The 19,619-nt window shown below is 33.2% G+C and overlaps 1 protein-coding gene and 1 long non-coding RNA gene across 2 annotated transcripts; one reads left to right on the top strand and one right to left on the bottom strand.

Annotated features, from left to right (window-relative positions):
• Positions 1-7,955: 7,955 nt before the first annotated feature.
• Positions 7,956-10,257, bottom strand: LOC129003103 (prisilkin-39-like). Its single transcript, XM_054431340.1, has 2 exons — positions 10,242-10,257; positions 7,956-9,064 (listed from the first exon to the last, which is right to left on the bottom strand). Exons 1-2 carry the CDS (start codon positions 10,251-10,253, stop codon positions 8,021-8,023), a joined length of 1,056 nt encoding a protein of 351 aa, XP_054287315.1. The 5' UTR covers positions 10,254-10,257; the 3' UTR covers positions 7,956-8,020.
• A 2,178-nt stretch (positions 10,258-12,435) lies between these two features.
• Positions 12,436-19,619, top strand: LOC129003216 (uncharacterized). The gene is made up of 2 exons (XR_008491628.1): positions 12,436-12,523; positions 18,702-19,619. It is a non-coding gene; the product is annotated as an uncharacterized LOC129003216 (long non-coding RNA).

Here is a 19,619-nt window from a genome sequence, read left to right as displayed (position 1 = left end):
GTGGAAAATTAAATTTCTTAAATACAATATAGTTACCATATTTTTCCAATGTTTGTATGTGTCAATGACACAAGGAATAACAAAAAAGGTCGTCGTTTTATTTGCGACCGAATAAAATAAAGTAAAGTTCAAAAATAGTGTATAAACTTAGTTAAACAATTAAAAAATTGTGTTGACTCTTTCGGGTTATGCATTTAAATTATTACCGTATTTATAAAATATCTTCCCACTAACTCTTAGTTGAGATTTATAAACGTTAAGTTAAAGATATTTTTCTGCAGGTAAAATTGTACAATATTTATATATCCTTAATACTTTAAGCCGTTTTGAATCAAAGAAATCTTCCGTCAACATTTCATATAATCTAGGTATTTGGAGGGTTTCTTTAATCATTAGAGTGTTTACTGTGATTATTAATTCGTCAGCAAATATATAAACATTCGTAAACCCTAGAAAAGAACAACTCTTAAATTTTCGAATTTAATTTATATTTTTTAAGACAAATTAGTTCAAGATACAAAGCCAAAGTCTGTTCTCTGAATGGCTAAAGTTCACAAGTTCTGGAATGGTCTTATGGTATATCTTACCTTACTTCATACAATCCGTATATCCAGACATGAGGTCTTCGTGGAATATTAATTTTTAATATTGAATCAGTATTAATAAAATTTAATACTATATGTTTAATAAAAACATTAATTATAAATCTTTTTATTATGCTTAATCTAATTTAATTTCCGTCATATAATTCAAAACAGTTTTCTTAAATGTTATAAACCTTCATAAGGCTCATAAAAAATTGTCAACAAAAAAGAAAAGCTAAACAAAATATAAAATATAAAATGCGTCAACACATACCTTAAAGTTTTGAACACATTTCTATTTCACTAACACTTTAATAATTCGCTGCCCTAGGAGAGGTAACAAACTGTAATTAAAACGTCACAGTATAATTGTTACAAAATACATTAAATGCAACAACTTGCATGTGTCTTTTTGACATTTCCAAGTCCCGTACACACATTACACGAAACATTACTGAACTCGCTCGTTGTCACTAAATGAGTGCTGAAACAACGCTTATAACTAGTTTTACATTCTACACAACATTTCACACTTATGGTAACACAAAGTGAAGGCGTCTGCGAAAACAGCTTGGCATTTTGTAGCTCCTGAGGTGTATGGTATTTAGCAACTTCTTTCACACTTCTTCCATAGTACATTTACTAGTTAATTAATTCGTTCACAATTTACAGGAAAAAATCTAATTAAGAGTCAGCACTAGGGACTTTGATGATGATAAAAAAAATAGTGATATTCGCATTCGAAGAAAGATTTTGTTCTATGAAGGCATAGCTCGCCTAGTTCTTGTATTTACTAGGCAAATAAAAAAGTATATTCGCTAAGTTGATGATGATTTAAGTTACCTTATGGAATTAGTATATTTCATCACTAGGGCCTAGAGTGGAAAATGAGCGAGGGTTGAAAATACACTTTTTGCCCGAGTGATAAACTATATTTTTCGTCATATTGCACCATTATTTGAACAAAGATGTTACAAAACGAATACTTTTTGTTGAAAGATACCATTTCAAAACTACTTCTGCATTGTTTTCAATTTAATTTGTCTAATGAAAACAAGCAGCTGTTTGGTAGTAATTCAATCGTTTTGTCTATTGCGATTGTGATAGTGTACTACAATAAACTACAACCGTTTAAACAATCGATACATACTTTCGACTCATACAATATAAATATACAACTGAATTGACAAAAGCTGATTTTTAATCCCTAGGAGCTGAAATAGTATATTTCGTACCAAGGGCCGAAAATGAGGTTTTGCCGGCTCGAGATAGTTTTTAAATCGATCGAGAGCTGCAAAACCATTTCGGTCTGTGGTACGAACGCTATTTTTCACCACACTATACCCTATTTTCACCACTATACCCTACTTTTCACCACTATAATAATGCACACTGATAGTCAACACAACTACAACTTTAAGGTTATGTGAAGAAATAATTTGAGGAATCAGCAAAAATAAAAATAAATAGTTGCTAGGCAGCGGTGATAATAAAACAATTCAATTGCAATGCTATGGATTTTGATTGTGTATTTAAAATGCATTCATGTTTTAAGTAAGTATGCGGACAGCTGATTTTGCGGCCCCGGCCTGTAAAAACCTGCTCGGTCCCCAAATTACGATGACAGCTGGCATGGCCAGCAAAACGTAACTTTCAGCCACCAATTAACGTATGTAATACAGCCAAAAACATCATAGTGTGGTGAAAAAGATTTTATTACTCTCAGAGGGTAAAAGTTATACTTTAGACCCACAATGCATACATTAAAAACTACTGTTTTTGCTGCAGTATGACGAAAATTATGTTTATTCAATACCACCATAGTTGTAATATATTTAGTGCTTCATAGCCCATCCTAAATACACGTATATAAAGAACATTCAGTCTTGTACATTTTAAGAAATTGGATTTTACTATAAACAATTCTTTCAAAAGATTGGTTAGAAATGTGATTCATTAACTTTGGATACTGAATTTATGCATTAAAGTTGGTTTTAAGTATCTTAATTTATGTTCGTAAAAATAACAAAACTTCGTGGTCATATAAAAGTATGGGTAAGGTATTTTCTCTCTATAATGCTTTTAATAGATCCACCAGCGAATGATGTGATTAGAGGTTTAAAAATGTCTTTCCTTGATAAATATCTTTTCTATTACCACCTCACTCTATTAATTTATTTCATAGTTTTACCAACACTATGAATCAATTGATTATTGATTAAAATAGTCTAATATCTACTATACTATGTATATAATACTAAGTATTGTACCACAGCACAAAGTATATCAAAAGAATTTCCATAATTTACGTTAATTATATTGACATTTCCGAATACAGTCAATGTATCGTAAATCATGATAATATTAACACGACGTAGTTCGGTAAAACATTACTGAACCTTATACTGCCTTGATCACATGCTCTTAAATGTACTTTTGATTTATGAAAGAAAAGGGTCTAGGTCACTCCTACAAAGTTGACCAGTGATTAATAAATTAGGTTTTGACCAGACAACAATTAGCCCAGTCAATAAAGGGTCAAAATAGTGATTTGTCGGAAGTAATTAGTGAAAGGCTGATTTTTTCATGGATGTTAGTAGATCATATAAGGAACATTTTCTAAAAAGTCCCCGCCCCTCCCCCTCTTGCTTTCCCCCCTACACCCTTTTAAGTCTATTTGTGTAATCTTTTATCAATTTATCAATATCTCAGAAACAAACAGCAATAGAATAAATTTTGTTTCGCCATTTCAATCCTTGAAATATTCTCTACAAAAAACGTTATAAGAGTGTAATCGATATATTCAGTGGTTTTCTTGTAATTTAAGTTTGAATGTAAATTTTTTCAATTTTAAATTTCAACCTTCGTGTGTTAAGTTGATTTGTATTGGAATGAGACAAGATAGAGACAAGTGTTTTATATAAAAAGTTAGCGTTTTTCTCAATATTTAAAATGATATAGGTTTTACGTATTTTAATTGCAGCCAGTTGACAGAATCAGTCCGAAAACGGGAGGCGGCGTCGGGCGCAAGAGCGCTCGCGGCGCGGATCCGCGAGTATAGTTCATCGATGTATATAACCTTACATGTTATATATTATATGTTATATATACTATGTTATATACATCGATGGTATAGTTAGTCAAGTCAACCTGTGTTTTTAGGGAGGGGAAATTAGTAAAAAGCTGATTTTTTGCCCATCGACTACTACCATTTAGACAAGAGTTTAGACAAAAGTCACCGCCCCTACCCCTCTTGCTTCCCCCCCCCTGTGCCCTCCTAAACATATAAAGTGTAACGGTTACGTAAATCACGTTTTTTTCGATTGTTAAACGACATATTGAATTGCAATTAGTTTTATTGTCTTTGTTATAAAATTTTCTACAATCCTGTTCAGTTAACTGTCGTTGTAGCTGTTACCTTTTGTTCGTTATTTGTATAAAAATGTAAAGATTTATATATTTTGAACATATAATTTAACTTTTGTCACCTTAACTTTTTTCGCTGACGTTTCATGAAAATATGTTGTAGACAAAGTTGTAGCTGCTTTCATTAGCATCAATATTATGTATAAGTATAACACTACTTACTTTAATGAAAATTCTGCAAGATTCTGCCAGTGTAATGCAGTATGTGTACTCAATCAGTGGGTTTGGTCTAGGTGGGGCTGGCGCGAAATACTATCATTGTTGTAATGTGGAGAATTTGTTTTTAAATTAAGATACACTATTGTATTATCCTAGAAAAAAACAATCGAAACCCCCATGTAAAGTTAATAACATTTAAAGTTATTTTTTTATTAATTTAAAAATTTTATTTAGTTTATCATAAAAAAAACATGTAGTTATTTTTTTAGGTATGTAGTATTTTTAAAGGATGTTATCTTTAAACAAAAATCTGGAAATTAAAAATGTAACTTACATCGAATTGCAATTGTTTTATTCCCTTTGTAATAACATTTCCTACAATCATGTCCAGTTAAATCTCGTCGTAACTGTTACCGTTTGTTTGTTATCCGTAGAATAATGTAAAGATAAATATTTATTTAATCGTAATTTTATTTTTTTGCAAAACTTTTAACGCCGTCATTTTATGAAAGCATTTTTCAAACAAAACTGTAACTGCTATCAGCTTTAAAATGATATATTGAAACGTGTACTTTATGGTTATGTAATACCAGATATTAACCGTGAAGAGACCGTATGTACTATTTTTATGTGGCGCTCCATAGCTGATCCGTTACCGCACTCGAGCAAGACGTTTCTACCCATTATTGTATTCTCTCGATTTTTTTAATTTTAAGACACAAAAAACAATAGGAAAGCAGTCGATTGAGTTCATACTGTAATTTAACTACTAAACAAACTATAAGTAAATGTTTTGAAACAGCACATTCACACCGATACGTCGTGTGTAGGTGAAAGTTTGCGATTTCATTGAGGAAAATGATGATTGCCAGCATAGTATTCCTAACCTTTTGCAATTGATGAAAGATATATCAGGCAGAGACCAGGTTTATGAAACGAAGTACTTCAAAAAATTATTACTTAATCACTTGGTGAAAGACTTCTTATTAGACTACAAACATAAAAATAAATCCTCCATAGTTTGTTTAAGAGATAGGGTGGACAATATTTTCTCTGAAACTTGGTACTCTTTAAAAAAAGGCATAACGGTGATAAGATTATAAGAGAATTGTTTCTACAGCTGCGGCTTTGATAAGACAAGAAATTAAAAACTGAGTGTATGAGGAGTCGTCTTACCCCAGTGTTGAAAATATAAGATATGGGGGGAAAGAAGTTTTAAGGGGAAATTTTGAATTCGATGTATGAGTAATTCTTAACTTCAAATCATGATAATGCAAATATTTTGTTCAAAAATAACATCCTATAAAATTATTACGTACATATAAAATGATTTTATGCTTTTAAATTACAAAGGATAGAAATAGGGGTTTTGTTTCGGTTGTTCTTTTAGCAAATTCATCATAGGGAATAAACTATTACCGTAGGTCTCATGGTAAGACCAAGACCCGGGCCCGATTTAGTTTTCGATTTTGAAGTCCTCAGAGGCCGAAAACACCCTCCGCCGTTAAAATTTATAATTAAAATTTAAAACTTAAAATCATATATCCATATATATATATATATATAATCACTTTATATATATATACACGAGTCAGTTAGCGTGATAACTCAAACAAAAATGATCTGATTTGATGAAATTTGGTACAAATATATCAATTTACGTTCATTCGAACGAGTTTGTGAACCAGCATGATCAGACTATGGGAATAGGGGTTAATTAGGGTTTTTATGTGTTAAACGTTGGTTATTCCCATTTCCCCCCTAAAACCACAAAATATTACAATTTCTTTCCAAACCATTTTGTAGAGCTTAAAAAAATAAATAATTTTGTATATTGGAGTAACGTTAAACGCCTAACGATTACGGAGATAATTCATAAAAATTAAGTTTTAAAATTCCCATTTTATTCTTTTGGACGATAAAAAAACTGTTGTAGTCTGCTTGTTTATAGATATATTTAATTAGATTTATTTATTTCATAAAAAGCTATCAACATATCGATAAAAGAACACTCTTCAATACCTTGGCTGTAGCAGCAAACCTAAGTACAGTATTCATGAAAATAATCTGATCAGGAAATAGTTCTGACGATTTTAAGGGAATGTTTGAGTAAATATCCAGCCAGGTAAATGAAAATTTGCTTATTCGCAGGTTTGCTGCGGTAGGGAATAGAGATAATGCATTAGTATACTTTAAGTTAAAAAAAAAAAAAACACTCTCCATATTACAACAATGATAGTATTGCAACACCGCGCCAGCCCAACTTAGCTCACTGATTGAGTACGCATACTCCATTACACCGGCTGAACCTTGCAGGATTTTTATTAAAGTAAGTACTATTATACATCATTTTAAAGCTAATGAAAGCAGCTACAACTTTTGTTTTAAGCATATTTCCATAAAACGTCAGCGGAAAAAGTTAAGGCAACAAAAATTAAATTATATGTTCAAAAATATATAAATTTTTACTTTTGTATACAAATAATGAACAAAAGGTAACAGCTACGACGAAAGTTAACTGAACATTATTGTAGGAAATTTTATAAGAAAGACAATAAAACTAATTGGAATTCAATATGTCGTTTAACAATCGAGAAAAACGTGATTTATGAAACCCTTACACTTAATATGTTTAGGGGGGCACAGGGGGGGAAGCAAGAGGGGTAGGGGCGGGGACTTTTGGCTGAACACTTGTCTAAATGGTAATAGTCGATGGGCCAAAAATCAGCCTTTCACTAATTACTTCCGACACAATCCCTTTATTGACTGGGCTAAATGTTGTTGATTATTATTGTAATAAATCCAAAGTAGTTTATATCAAATATCTACCAGGTAACGCCGTGCTCAAGAGAGAGAAAGAGAGATATAATACAAGGCTAACGTTGATATATCCTTGTACGGACTTTTGGTTTTAAATTGGCATTTTCGATAGATTGGCCAAGTTGGAAGTTTTACATTTATAACTATTTATCATATTGTAATTCTTCACTTGCAAATGTGCTAAGTTACTTTGAATAAATGCATCAATGATCCCCGTAAAGGTTTATTTCTTCTCTTATTATTTAAAAACTATAAAGAATTGCAAATTAAATTCGTTATTTTACATGATTTTCTTACAGTAAGTCAAGACGGTGTTATAAAAACAAAATATAAATTTGCTATTCTGATAGAACTACACTTTTCTTTCCTGTATTTAAAATCTCCATTTTACCAGTCATGGTCAATCTTAGTGCCAGCGCATTATTCATCACACCTAGTTGGCTATTTGACGCCAACCTCTTCTATAATTATCGCCTTTATTATCTAGCTGCTTATCCGATATATGTGGAGGACTTGTGATATTTCTCAGCGCGAGGTTTACCATTATGTGCTAATATTATGAATTCATTGTAATTCTCCACAGTGAAAGTTTGGCACTTGATCAAACTGTTAATAACTCGCCATCTCTGGCAGAAAAACTTGTTTCACACACTTAAACATTCGTTCTACTTGTTTCTTCAGTATCAAAGAGGTAATTCATAATTTTTCGTGGATTCAATTTGAAACATCAACTAGACATGTGTTTCTTGTCTTAAACACGTCAGAAAAACTACAATACATCATCCACAACACGAGGAGACTTTGGACAAATTAGCTTCATCGACACAGCAATGTTAACGAATCAAAGTATGTAACTGAATCACATAAAGGGTGCACTCTAAATCATTTAAAAATAAACTGCTACCAAGCACTGATAAAAATAAGTGGGTTTGTAATAGGACGAAATAAAAGTTACAAATTCTTTGCAGTTTTCTTTTAATAACTAACTATCTACGTTTTGTATGTACAAATTTGTGTTTGGTAACCAAGATTTAGTTCTCGTACGAGTTGCCACTTCTGTAACTGTTGGAAGGACTGGAGTATTCGCCGGTTGGGTAGTTGTTGGAGGGTCTGGAATATCCACTGGGACTGTTGGAAGAGTCGGAATATCCAGTAGAACTAGTGGAAGGGCTGGAATTTCCAGTAGAACTAGTGGAAGGGCTGGAATATCCACTTTGACCGTTGGATGGGATGGAATAACCATTAGGGCTGTTGGAAGGGCCAGAATATCCGCTAGGTCCGTTGGATGGGCTGGAATATCCGCTAGGCCCGTTGGATGGGCTAGAATATCCCCTAGGGCCGTTAGAAGGACTGGAATATTCATTCACAGGGTAGTTGTTGGAAGGGTTAGAATATCCACTAGGGGCATTTGATGAGCTGGAATATCCAACCGTAGGATAGTTGTTGGATGGACTGGAATATCCTACTGTAGGCTGGTTGTTGGAAGGGCTGGAATAACCACTAGCGACGTAGTTGTTGTTAACAGAAGGTCTTGAATATCCTGAAGCTCTGTAGTTGTTGGAAGGAGTAAAATATCCACTTACACCGTTGTAGCTACCAAAGTAGTTTGAAGAGAAGTTGTTGGTCGAGTCGTAGTTACTAGAGGCACTTGAATAGCTGGACGAAATAGTGGAGGAAGGAGTCACGTAGGTAGTCTGAGGAGCGTAGTTTCCACGGGAAGCGTAGTTGGCGTTGCTAGGGTTGTACCCTGAGTATCCATAGTTGACAGCCGGAGCGAAAACTGGAGCATGAACCACGGGGACGTAGGGAGCAGGTACTATGGCACGAGCTGTGTTGGCTACGCGGTAGGTGTTAGCGTAGGAGGTGCTCACAGGAGCGTGAGCGTAGGTGACTCTGGGTTGAGGGTATACAGTAGGCTGAGCATAAGTGACGGGCGTAGCGTAGCTGTATGTGGGGGCAGCGTAGACTGTAGGGGCGGCATAGCTGACAGCGGGTGCGGCGTAGGCAACGGGGTGTGGGGCGTAGACAGGAGCGTAGCCGGCCGACACGGCGGCAACGATGAACGAGAGACCTATCTGTAGAAAGAGAAATATATTTTTAAAAAGATGTTTAGACATAAGGAGTTAAAATAAGTTACGTAAAGAGTGCTAACTACAGAATTGACCAGTGTGTTGATTGATGTGTTAGAGAAATATCAATTAAATCGGACATTTATAAGAACTGTTTGGAAAAGGATAAATTGTTTTTTTTTTTTTACTTGTGGTTGTTGTATTGACAGGATTTTTTCTTTATGGGAAACTTGAAATCATTTCATTGTAATTTGGTTTTATTATTAAAATTATAACACATATTGACTTCGTTTTGGTGTATTGTATACCCTTTAGAGATTTACAGTAGTAGTGTCTTGGCATATCTATTTGGAATTTAATTTAGTTTCCATTAACATGGGTCCAGTCAAGGCCCCACTAGAAAAAAATAGTTTTTCTAGTGGGGCCTTGGTCCAGTCCTATTACATTTAAATTGTTATCTTAATGTTGTTGTGTTTAGATTTTTGGTTTTGTTATTAAATCATTACATTTTTGCTTCCATCAAACAGATGTTTTAATTTAGTTTTCATTAACATGGGTCCAGTGTTTTTTCTAGTGGGGCCTTGGTACAGTCCTATTACATTTAAGTTGTTATCTATTTGTTGTTGTTGTGTTTACATTTTTGTTTTGTTATTGAATAATTACATTTTTTCTTCCATCAAACAGTTGTTCTCATATTTTTCTAACATTAGGGGATTCGTCTTACAAAACTTTGAGTTGAAATACAACTAGATAGGACAAAATGTAGATTACATTAAACAATTTAAATTTAGCATAATAAATTAGTGATACGGTTTTAGGATTTTTGCAAGCCAACCAAATGAATTAGTGTTCTAACAATAATTTGTTAATTATCAAAGACATTCTTCCCGAAAATAGTTTTAACGTAAAATAAAATTTTAAATCTATGTGGCGTAAATTTTATTTAAAAGTATTTCAATTATTTTAGATTTGCAATGTATGAACAGTGGTGCAGTGGTGCAGGAACATGCACTCAAGGGCATTTGGTTGTTTATTTAAGTGAAAACGTCCCTTACTGTAAATAAAAGCTACCAATAGAACTTCAATTGTTCCTGGAGACCATATTTAAAGTGAATTTATTTTCTTTCCTTAATAGTTAATTCTCAACTACTGTATAGAAAAGTGCTTAACTGAAGATACTTACCAGAGCTCGCATTGTGAGAGAGTGTCTAACGGTACACGGGGTAAGTGTATATATATCCTGGGCTCAGCCAGAGTCAAGTTACAAGTTATAAGATATAGTATCGTCACCCTCGGCCTGCTTGCCTATACCATGACAACTTCCCTTGGGTTAGGTCATACCTGCATTCACCCAGTCTAGACCGCTGTCCTATGGATACCCTCACAGTCTAGAGAACTAGATTGATCGTTATTTTGTTGGATTGGCATTATTTTGTAATTGAGTAGAAATTAATTAGAGAGGAGGAATTTTGTATTTTGAAATTCTCTGAATTTTATATTTATCATACGTATATGATCTTTTAGGAATACAGGGACAAGAGCGGTGCATTATACATTATTAATATTTGCCTGCTTATTTTTATTTCAAAAGATAAATAAAACTATAAACAAATTAATATAAGGGTAATGTCATTTAAATTCATTGTCATGGATTGAATTATACTAGTAATACAGATAACGTAAATAGCAATTCAAAAGACATTATAATTAACCAAATTTTTCTGGCTATTGGAAAAACGTGTAATACAATTATTTTTAACCATGTTTAGTACAATTGTAGTCCTAATGCTTCATATACAAATCTAAAATAATAAGCCTACATGTAATTTTTATTGTTTCAACAATTCATATCTTGTAACTTTTATAAATTGCCGTGCAAAAATATAGTTATTTTTATTTATTTAGTTTCTGAATTTATTTGTTACACCGATAATTAGTTATATTTAACCAAAGTGTTAATTGTAATCAGCTGGTGTCCAGAAATACGCATGAAATACAGGAGTACATAATAAAATATCATTTGATCAAGCAGGTGGCTAACAGCTATTTCCAGGACTAAAGGCCATTAAAACAGAACTAGAGGCCTGTAGTGACGTCTATGTGTCATGATAGATATCAGCAAGCAGTACCTGGTTAAAATCGCCTCCAAACAATATTGTTTTCCGCCCATTGGAACTTGTCATAGTACTTACATAATGAACAAATACCTGTACGAAAGTATTTCATCTTTCTTTATTCCCAGGTTGTTTTCTAAGAGTAGCGTTTGAGGTTTTTCTGCTTCACACAAAATATTGATTAAACACTACAGTAAATCTTAAATACAAATATTATTAAATTAACAAAAAAATTTCAAATAAATCTTTAAAATAAGTTTTGAAATAAAAAAGTAGATGTTCTCAATTTAATCTTTAATCGTTTATTAGTCAATGTGGTAATTTCATGTTTAAAAACATTCCTTCGACACAACAATAACCTTCAAATTAGAATCAAAAACTTTATTATTTTTCAGCCATTCTAAGTTAAATTCCTTTGATTTGAGCCGTCTCCTATGATTCTACTACTTATCATACGCTTAACTTATTTACTTATACAAATTTAAATAAACAAGTTTACAAATTTCACAGTAAAACAATTGACTTCAACTTTCTAAGACGTAACTATATAGCCTTAATTATTTTAGGTAACGTCATCCCTGATTTGATATAGTATACAGTATATTGCAAAATTGACTGACAAATGAGTAATGGAAATGTAATATTGCTTACTGGCTTGATAAATGACGATGAGCTGTATTGAAGTAAACAAAAAAATCAGCAGTAAATGGCTTCAATGCTATTCTTATGGAGAACATTTAACGTTATATCTAATTTTGTGTTAACGTTTTGGGAATTTCACAATTTTTCCCGTAGTCACGTGATCGAGACCTTTAATATGACCTCTCCTGTCGTTCTACGATTTCTCAGTCGCCCACAATTTTGACGCAAAGAATCGGCTTACATAATTAATATATAGAATATAGATGTTGTGAAAACATTAATAAACTCTAATTACAACAATCAAACCCTTTTTAAAACTCTATTGAAAGAACAAAATGGTGTTTTACAACATTAGGATTTTAAGATTTTTTCACATATGCTGATCAAATGCATTGTGTTTAAATCATGTTAAAATTTACTAAAAGATGAAAGGGGGCTTATAAAAATCTTCTGTTCCTACAAATGATGACTTACATGCATTTACATCAATATAAACAGCTAAATTGTAAGTACATCATCAGTCCAGTCCAACTGCACGTTGGTTCATTGACCTATATAACCCGATACCACGGTGTCAGTTCCAGGAAGAGTGTACTGTAGTAGTGAGTGTGGTAGGAGGTATTGTAGTGGAGCTAGACAGTGTTAGTTGTTGTCAGGACCTCGTTGAGGAGCAAGGATCTGGAAGGATACGCTCATTGCACTGCCAGAGGTAATGCTCTTTACAGATGCAGGCTCAACTAGTGTAGTGATTGTTTTACATCATTTAATTTGTTTTTTACTTTAACCTATGTAGTTTAACTAATATATTTTTTATTAATTAAAAAAATTTTCTTTAGTATTTTTTTTTTAACTAGACCATGTGATTTGATTTTTTCAGTATAATCATTTTATTACAATAGAAATTTTACAAAAAAGAGTAGAGGACTGTAAAATTAGAAACTAACAATTAATTTTTAAACAAAAAAATTTGGAATCCCAGCTCCATCTTCAAATTCTCTCGCTGACCGCCATTTCTTTCTTGTTCTCCTCAAACACATACTGGTTGACCTTAAAACAGCACAAATTGTTCTTGATCTTATCCAACTTATTACTAAACTGTATGGTTTTTTCCACTTCTCTGATAGTTTTTCAGCCATAACCCTTAAAAACATTTGGAACTCATTCCCAAAAATTCCATCAACACTTGTAACAAGAGGAGTAAACGATGCATGTCGTTGTTCACAAGCTTTAGTATATTTTCGTTTTTTTTTTCATCTTCAGCTTTCTTAATAACTTGTTGATGATTTGATTGTTTTTTTAGTGATTTGTGGAATTTCATTTATTATTCTCAACTTTAATCTTTTATTAATTTTGTTTTTAGGGTACTCATTTTTCTCTCATAATTTATGCCCTGGGTTCTGTCCTTTAAGATCAAAAATGCCTTTTTGTCTAAAATACCGACAATGGTATAAAGAGATTCATTTGAAAATATATGCAATTTCAATTCATTCATTAGCTTCTTTCTACAATCAATACATTTTTTTTCTACATCAATTGCTGTATACTTTATTATAAAACTTAATTCAGATTTATTGTTTCTGAGGTAAAATCATAAATTGAATAGGTATAACGAACATTGTGACTGTTTTGATTGATGTTATAAAAATTGTATCGATTTTCCTTCTATGGATGGATTTGTCTTGTGCCATTTTACATAGAAAAATCGATTCTGAGGCGTCATTCTATGAAGACCATTTTACACATATCAGCTGTGATAATAATTTTAAAGTCTGTGTTTTTACAAAAAAAAAGGAATCAAACACAATGACAGTGGAGGGACATGTCAAGACTTTGACCTAACCCTATGACCTAAGCCCTAAGGCAAGACATATTACCTATAATGTTTTTTGAAAATCAGCTTCGCATGTTTACACGAAAGGTATTCTAATAGAAAAATTATTATTCAAACTTTGTCTTAAATTTATGATAAATATATTACCTATTAATTTAAATTTTTTCACTGACTTCACAAAATAATGCATTCAAAATAATGGAATACATTACGATTTTGAAATATAGTTTAAGTTAAAATGTATCAATTTTTTCAATTTTGTAAATGTCATAAATTAAGACGGGGCCGCGATTTAGGTGCGCTTTAGCTATGAGTGAAGGAAGGGTGTAGGGGTGTGTCTGAGATGATCTTTGTAGACTTTCTACTGACTAAAATTAGCCATTTCAGTAGCCAGGATCATTTATTAGAACCCCAAAACTATCAGGGACAGCTGGGTCCAGTTTCGAACCATCCAAAAGCTACTGACTTCTCAGGACCGAACTGGCAACCTCTCGATTGCTAGGCGAGCACTATAACCACTGAGCTACCTAGCCAGTCTTTAGAAACCTCTGTGACAAAGCTATTCTTTTTGGTGGTCCTTTAGGTAACGTTTACAGGACAAATAAAGAAAAATTATGTGGAGCTGAATATTCGTTCAATTGCAACATTCAAATACAAGTTTAATTAATAACCTTAATCGGAAATAATGTTGAAGAATTTCAGAGTTCAGTGGAAAAGGCAAAAATGAATACTATTATTGTTGAAATTTGTTTATTTATATAACTGATTTATGACGCATTGCTAAATACAATACATGTGCACACTCATTTTCCTTGTTTATTGACTGTGGTTATTATGTGAAGTGTTTACAAACACTGGGTTCGTTGGCCATTTTCACGGACATAACAGTTTGAACCTTTTTAACCTTTTGTTGTGCCTTCTATGAGTGTGTTGTTGTAACCTAAGTCTCAAATCTGAGACTTCCATATCTCAGTGTAACGATAACTATCGTGAACTACAAACAATTAAGTTTGCTTATTAGCATGCTGTGTAGCTCCTTATGGGTAGTGAGGTAGGATTTATATGGACAATTTGACTATTTTTATGGAAAATAGTTAGCTTGAGTTAGGTTATATATTTATTGATAGGCGAAATTTATGCATGAGTCTATTTCAATTACTTTTGTCAAAAACTCAAAAGATATGTAAGAAAACTGGACGGTTAGAGAATATAGACATTGGTATAAACAGGTACAACATAATAAACCTCATTTAACAATGTTTTGTATTCAAATAACTTCAAAATTAAAACTCGTTTGTAAAATGTCTCCATTCCAAGTCTGAGAGTCTGCAGGGAAAGGCCACACCTTGGATTGAAACAGTCACGAAGTTTTGGAGATGAGGGCGATGGAACAAGAACCTTGACTAGGGAACGTAACGGTCATACTTTAATTGAGATAAGATTTGTTTGTGTAAATAAATTATTTAATTTAACCTTATTCTAAGTGCTAAGACTTTCACTTAGCTGTTAACATAACCTATTTACAGTTTATTTTTATTTTTTTAGGCTATATAATTTTTGTGTTTTACCACTCATACATACCTGTATGACCTTACATACATGTATTTGAATATTAAATACACTACTGTAATACACTTTACTGGCTAGAATCTATCCAGCAGTTGTAATCCAGTTTTGTTGTAATTATCAAGCTCCGATCCTAAAAGAAAAACACCCAGTTGTTGTTAAACAGTTTAATATGCAAAATTAAATCAAAATTCAAATTAAATAGGGAAAGGATGTTTCATATTTTAGATTAATTAGGTTATCAGCTTCTTATTAAAACATTTTCGAATGTATGGAACAAAGCAAGGGATGAAAGTAAACAAGTTTACGAATAGAAGTGAATAATTTAATACTTTTTTATGAAATGGCGACCAAACATAGTAGGTATTTTAAGTCAAGTATGAATGGAGATGAGTGTAGGATGAGTGGCGCGATCTTGTAGTCTTGTTAGTGACTAAGGTTAATCAGTAAACCGATGAAAATTTATTGGGGGCAAAGAGACTTGAACCCCAACATTGCGGTCATTATATCACATTTCGTCGTGTTGTAGACCGATCCACCGTTGACAACGTAGACAAGAAACAAGAACTTTAAATAAGGTTCCTACTTACGGAATATCTTGTGTAAAGCTACTCTTGAAACAACATCTTCCCACAGACCAATGTTTTGGTTACGCCTCATATCACCAGCGGTTTCTAATTCCTTATCTAAGCCCACGAACACCAAATTAGTGACACCATCAGCACAGCTTCATACAGTTGTCTCAGTTGTCACCAGTGTGGCAAATCTTTGACAGACCATTGCAGGTTTTCAATAGCGTGACAGATTCGTTGGCCAACTCGCCAACACACTTTCCCAACTAACAGTGGCCAGATAGTGTCGTTTACACTGAAAGTGTTTTAAATCTGAGACAAAGCTCCATTCAATCGTTAAAAACATTCGTGACAAATCCTGAGTCAATTGTCAGCCTGATTGCTAATCTTTGACAATTGGGAAGATTTTTTACGTGGTGAAAGTTCCAGCATCGAAGTCAAAACCAACCGCTTCAATTATTTTAAACGCCCTAATCCACGTCTGTATAGTACATATTTTTTCATTGATTTTAACAAAAATACGAGCAATTCGTTTATCCCTCAAATCATAATTTTCAAGTATCAATAAAAATAATTCTTAAAAATGCGTTTACCGTTTTTACCGTTAACTATAGCGCAATCAATTCTTATTTGGTTTCTCATAACATCAATTGAAAGATTTGTAATTGGGCTATGAATTAATGATGCTATCTAACAAAAAGGTTTACAAGGTCGACGTTAGGAAGTAACAAGACCAGTGTTTGGACCGTTCCCTTTCAAAACGTAAAACATTCCACTGGCGTGAAAACAAACAAAATACAAAAATTAAAATAAAAATCTAAAACACGTAATATAAAAACATTTCAAAAATTTTCATTATTATTAAATGGAAAATGTTTGATTTTTTTAATTAATCAGCATTTCTATGCATAAGTGGTGGTGGAAAAATCTCCTAACATCCAGAACTAATTTCTTAATTTGATACCTAATAGGTACAAACTAAATCCAACATTTATTTAACATTGATTGAAATATGGATTGTGTGATTATAGTTGACAAACAGAATTGAGAAAATGTTATGTTTGCTCGAATTCTGAAGTTAATAGTTAATTTCGAGTTATCAGACTCCACTGCGAGAGTATTGAACTCCAATTAAAATCATGTCTACTGCAAAAAGTCAATCCTACTAAAAACAACGTACTTGTAAAGGCTCTAAATCTATTTACATCGAAATTAGCATTTGTATTCAGAATTTAGATGTTTAAACAATTCAATTTCCATTCACACGCTCACACTATAATAACCATCAAAATTTTGCAAGCTCTTTCAACAAGATTGTATCGGTATTCAAAGTCTTGCAATTTCGAATATACCATAAGCATAAACCACATATTCACATTTAACTGACCTGTCTTGACCCGATTAAATAAACCACCAGTAACTAACAATTAAACGCGCATGCGTTGTACACTTCATAGCGCGGTGTAAACGTGACAATCACATTTCCTCCAATCAGAGGCGGGATCCACGGCGCGTGCGCAGTTTGCAGTTTGCGCAGTGTTTGATATACGTGAGACTCGCGCAGTCCCGCGTGGGAAGCCCTGGACTGATCCAAATGCCAAATCGTGGGGAACGTTTCGGCCCTTGAAGGGGAGAGGGTCTCCAGACCGGAAGCAAATAAAACATGTTCAAGGAACAATTGTTATTCAAGGTTTAGGCAGTAACCGGAGGATGAAGGGTATGGAAATCACAGCCGAGGAATTAAACGTTAATTAAATGCTAACAAGTGCTGTGATCAGTGCGAGGTTGGTGTTTCCTTTAATTTTATGGGAAAATGGATATGTTAACAGTTACATTCTTTGTTTTCCCAAAAAGCTAAAGAACCCATCTGAGTTACGAAGATTGTTTGTAGAAACGTACAAAAGGTCCATCTACCTCACTACACATTTATCAGAGTTTCTGTTATTTATAAATAGTTACATGAATGCCCATTCGTATCTATGTACTGCTAAGAGCATTCCTTGATTAAGTTGCTATCCAACACTCGTTACGTGGTCTAATCACGGTTAAATAAAAACGAATGGGAAAGCAATCATTTATTTATGGTTTTCTATTGGTTTATCTCCCCATCAATAAGTACTAAGCTTCAACTTTCCTTGAAAATAGTATAAAAAGTACCTATGAAAGTTTTTAGTTTCATAAAAATGTATTTTATCCTAGACAATAACAAAATCTATCTAAGTGATATGGTTATTAATGTACGCTCGTATATGTATCGTACGTACGCTTGAAAGTCCACGCAGTTGTTTAGGATGAATTAATTATATTTAACTTTCCTATTAAAAATATTCAGTGATTGTGGAAACTAAATTATTATTAATTCGAATCAGGTTTTGTAATCAACTTTGTCCCACTATAGTCTAATGCAAACGCTTAAGCTACTTAACATTATGAACTCGATTTTCACACTCTTCTACACTATGGGACGAATGGAAGATGGTAATATATTTAGCTCAAATAAATAAGAAATAATTATCAGCAACTTTTTGGTCATCATCAGGCTTTTTCTTTTGCTGAGATGCTGAGCAAGCATTGATGGTAGTTTGCTGCGTCTTCATCATTAATGGGAAAAAGGAGTGAAGGGACATTGTTATCGGGCGGACCCATAAATAGACAGAATTAATCTGAAGGCCATAATATACCCCATCAGGAAGAGAGTATTTGGGATGTAGGGGAGGTCTGCTGATGGGAATGGGGTGAATGTGCGGTAATGTGCGGCCAGGTGTCTTGGCGCCCTAAGACCGCTAGGATTGTTGAAACGGATTTTCCTGAACATTGTGAGCCAATTTTCCCATAGGTTTGGTTTTACCAGCTGTACATGCTGGCGCAGTGTTGCAAGATGTACCCTCTCTCATACCTCTTCTTATTGTTTTCTGCAGATGCTGAAGCCGCTGGTGCTGGTAGGAGCGACGCTGACGGTCTGCTGCGCCATCATCGTCCACGACCCTCCGGAGCAGCTCTACGACTGGTACTACGCTGGTCCCGAGTTCGGGTTCATCCCCGTAGCTAGGGTACGCCCTGTGTACTCCGTCGCAAGAGCCATCCTCCCTGGCAGAGAGCACGAACCTGACACATATGACCTACACGGCCTCTACCATCCATGACGATAACCTTGTATTGTAATTTATTTCTTATCTATTTTGATTTATGTTTTATGAAGTCTTTGAACAATCCTATAGCCATATTACCAGAGTAAGAAGATGAAAAATATTATATTTGATTTTCACTAATGTTGTAAATTGTGACGTGTTATATTTTGTGAGTTTAAAACCTATTTTCGTATTTTTTGTCCCTCTAAATTAACTGGAATTAATGTTTAATACGTCTTTGTATTGACTGAAGTTTCTATTCTCGTCAGATGGCAGGCTATATCAAAACTGTATTACTGATGTTGAATACCAGACAAATTGTGATGGAAGTATTTCACTTTTAAATCAGATATCCCACACAGATCACATATTATATATTTAATATAGTTTTAAAATATTTATCTAACTTTATAGCCTTGTATAAGTGATTTTGCAAAGGAGATCATTAAATTCCTTTGAATTTCTGATCCCATCACATAGCTAATAATTCAGTACTAACTATTTGTTTACATGCAAATAATGTATTGTGGTACTGTATCATAAGGCTTTTTACTGCATTTGTACCATCACGTTGTGAACAGTATAAATATATTGCTGGCTTCTTAAACACTGAAAACAAAAGTGAAATTTGACTCCATTACTTTTAAGATATAATTAATTAATATACTGTAAAAATGTATTATTTGTAAATATACTTTTTATTTATAA

This window comes from Macrosteles quadrilineatus, unplaced genomic scaffold (assembly GCF_028750875.1).
Source record: "Macrosteles quadrilineatus isolate MER2022 unplaced genomic scaffold, UCM_ALF_1.0 Scaffold_9__3_contigs__length_116548681, whole genome shotgun sequence".
Classification (NCBI taxonomy): Eukaryota; Metazoa; Arthropoda; class Insecta; order Hemiptera; family Cicadellidae; genus Macrosteles; species Macrosteles quadrilineatus.
The sequence above is the reverse complement of the archived record's forward strand: the minus strand, read 5'-3'. Positions and strand labels throughout refer to the sequence as shown.